This window comes from Geosmithia morbida (genome assembly GCF_012550715.1).
Source record: "Geosmithia morbida isolate 1262 chromosome Unknown scaffold_1, whole genome shotgun sequence".
Classification (NCBI taxonomy): domain Eukaryota; kingdom Fungi; phylum Ascomycota; class Sordariomycetes; order Hypocreales; family Bionectriaceae; genus Geosmithia; species Geosmithia morbida.
Genome location: NW_023336188.1, coordinates 355,659 through 357,108, shown reverse-complemented (window position 1 = coordinate 357,108; position 1,450 = coordinate 355,659). Strand labels below are relative to the sequence as shown.

Sequence of the window (1,450 nt, the reverse complement as noted above, 5' to 3'; positions counted from 1 at the left end):
CCCCCCCCCCCCCCCCCCCAAAAAAAAAAAAAAAGCCTCTCTTCTGGATAATCGAGACGGGCATTCAACCACACCACACGGCACACGCCAGCTCACGGAGAAGGACCCAACGGTTCAAGGCGGTTTTCTTGCTTATATATACTATTAGATTATACAATGGCCACACATTGAAATTGGGCGGAACATATTACACGGACCACGAGGGAGATTGGAAGAACATGGATGTACAGTATAGGCATATTTCAACTCGTGTAGAATTACGGCTAGACGTAGCGTAATAAGGTCATAAAAGGCACAGCATACAAATCCGACGATGCAGGCAATTTGATTTCAACAGACAGAATCATCAATACCCCAAGACTTCTTTTCTTTTCCTTCAGCCTTCAAGGTGTTCGAAAGATTTTGATTCCCTAACCTAGGCCCCAACCTAGGCCCTAACCTATTTTTTTTTCCCAAACAGACGAGACATAGAGAAGACGAAGAATGGATATGTGCGAAGGAAGGGGTGCAGAATATACAAGGAGAGAGATAAGGGGAGAGAGGGGGGGGGATTGGAATAATAGCCGAGAGGATAAGAGAAAAAAAAAGGAAAAGATAAAAATAGAAGGGAAAAAAAAGGATAGCGAAGCGCAAGACGAACGGGGAACGGCAATTTTTTCTTTACTGATCCGCCCCGTTGGCAGGCTGGAGCTTCCCTTCGGTGCGCTCGACGTGGTCGACCAGGTCGGCAATGGTGCAGACCTTGAGGCCCCATCTCCTGGCGAAGACGACGCACTGCTCGCCGCGCAGCATGCCGGGGCCGGAGTGCAGGGCGCGGCCGGGCACGGGCTCGCCGTCGTCGACGATCTCGGATATGACGCCGGCGGGGGCCTTGCCGGCGAGGCGGCAGAACTCGGTGGCGGCCTCGGTGTGGCCGGGACGCTGTCGTACGCCTCCGGGACGGGCGAGCAAGGGGAAGACGTGGCCGGGGCGGCGCAGGTCGGCGGCGGCGGAGGAAGGGTCGGCTAGGACGCGGCAGACCAGGGACCGGTCGTGGGCGCTGATGCCGGTGGTGACGGACGCGTCGGCGGCGTCGACGGACACGGTGTAGGCCGTCGATCGGGGGTCCTCGGTGCGCGAGACCATCTGGGGCAGGGCGAGGCGGTCCGTCACCTCGGCCGACACGGGCGCGCAGATCAGACCCGACGAGTGGCGGACCATGAAGCCCATCTTCTCCGGTGTCATGTCCTCGGCCGCCATGATCAGGTCGGCTTCGTTCTCACGGCTCGGGTCATCTAGGACGACGAGGAATTCACCATTTCCTACAAGAGAGAAAAAATTCTTTTCGGGTTGGGTGTTTTTAAAAACACCCAACCCCCACCCACCTCTTCCTGTCAGTCTATGATATCTCCTCTCTCCTTTCTTTCCTTTCCCGAGGTAAGAAAGATTTGCGTGCGCGCGCATGACGAAA

At 56.0% G+C, this 1,450-nt stretch overlaps 1 protein-coding gene across 1 annotated transcript; it reads right to left on the bottom strand.

Moving 5' to 3' along the window:
* Nucleotides 1-660: 660 nt before the first annotated feature.
* Nucleotides 661-1,239, bottom strand: GMORB2_0877 (3,4-dihydroxy 2-butanone 4-phosphate synthase; the record flags this gene model as incomplete). The annotated part of the gene is made up of 1 exon (XM_035462861.1): nucleotides 661-1,239. The coding sequence occupies one exon, from the start codon at nucleotides 1,237-1,239 to the stop codon at nucleotides 661-663; it is 579 nt and encodes a 192-aa protein (XP_035324285.1).
* Between the last annotated feature and the right edge of the window lie 211 nt (nucleotides 1,240-1,450).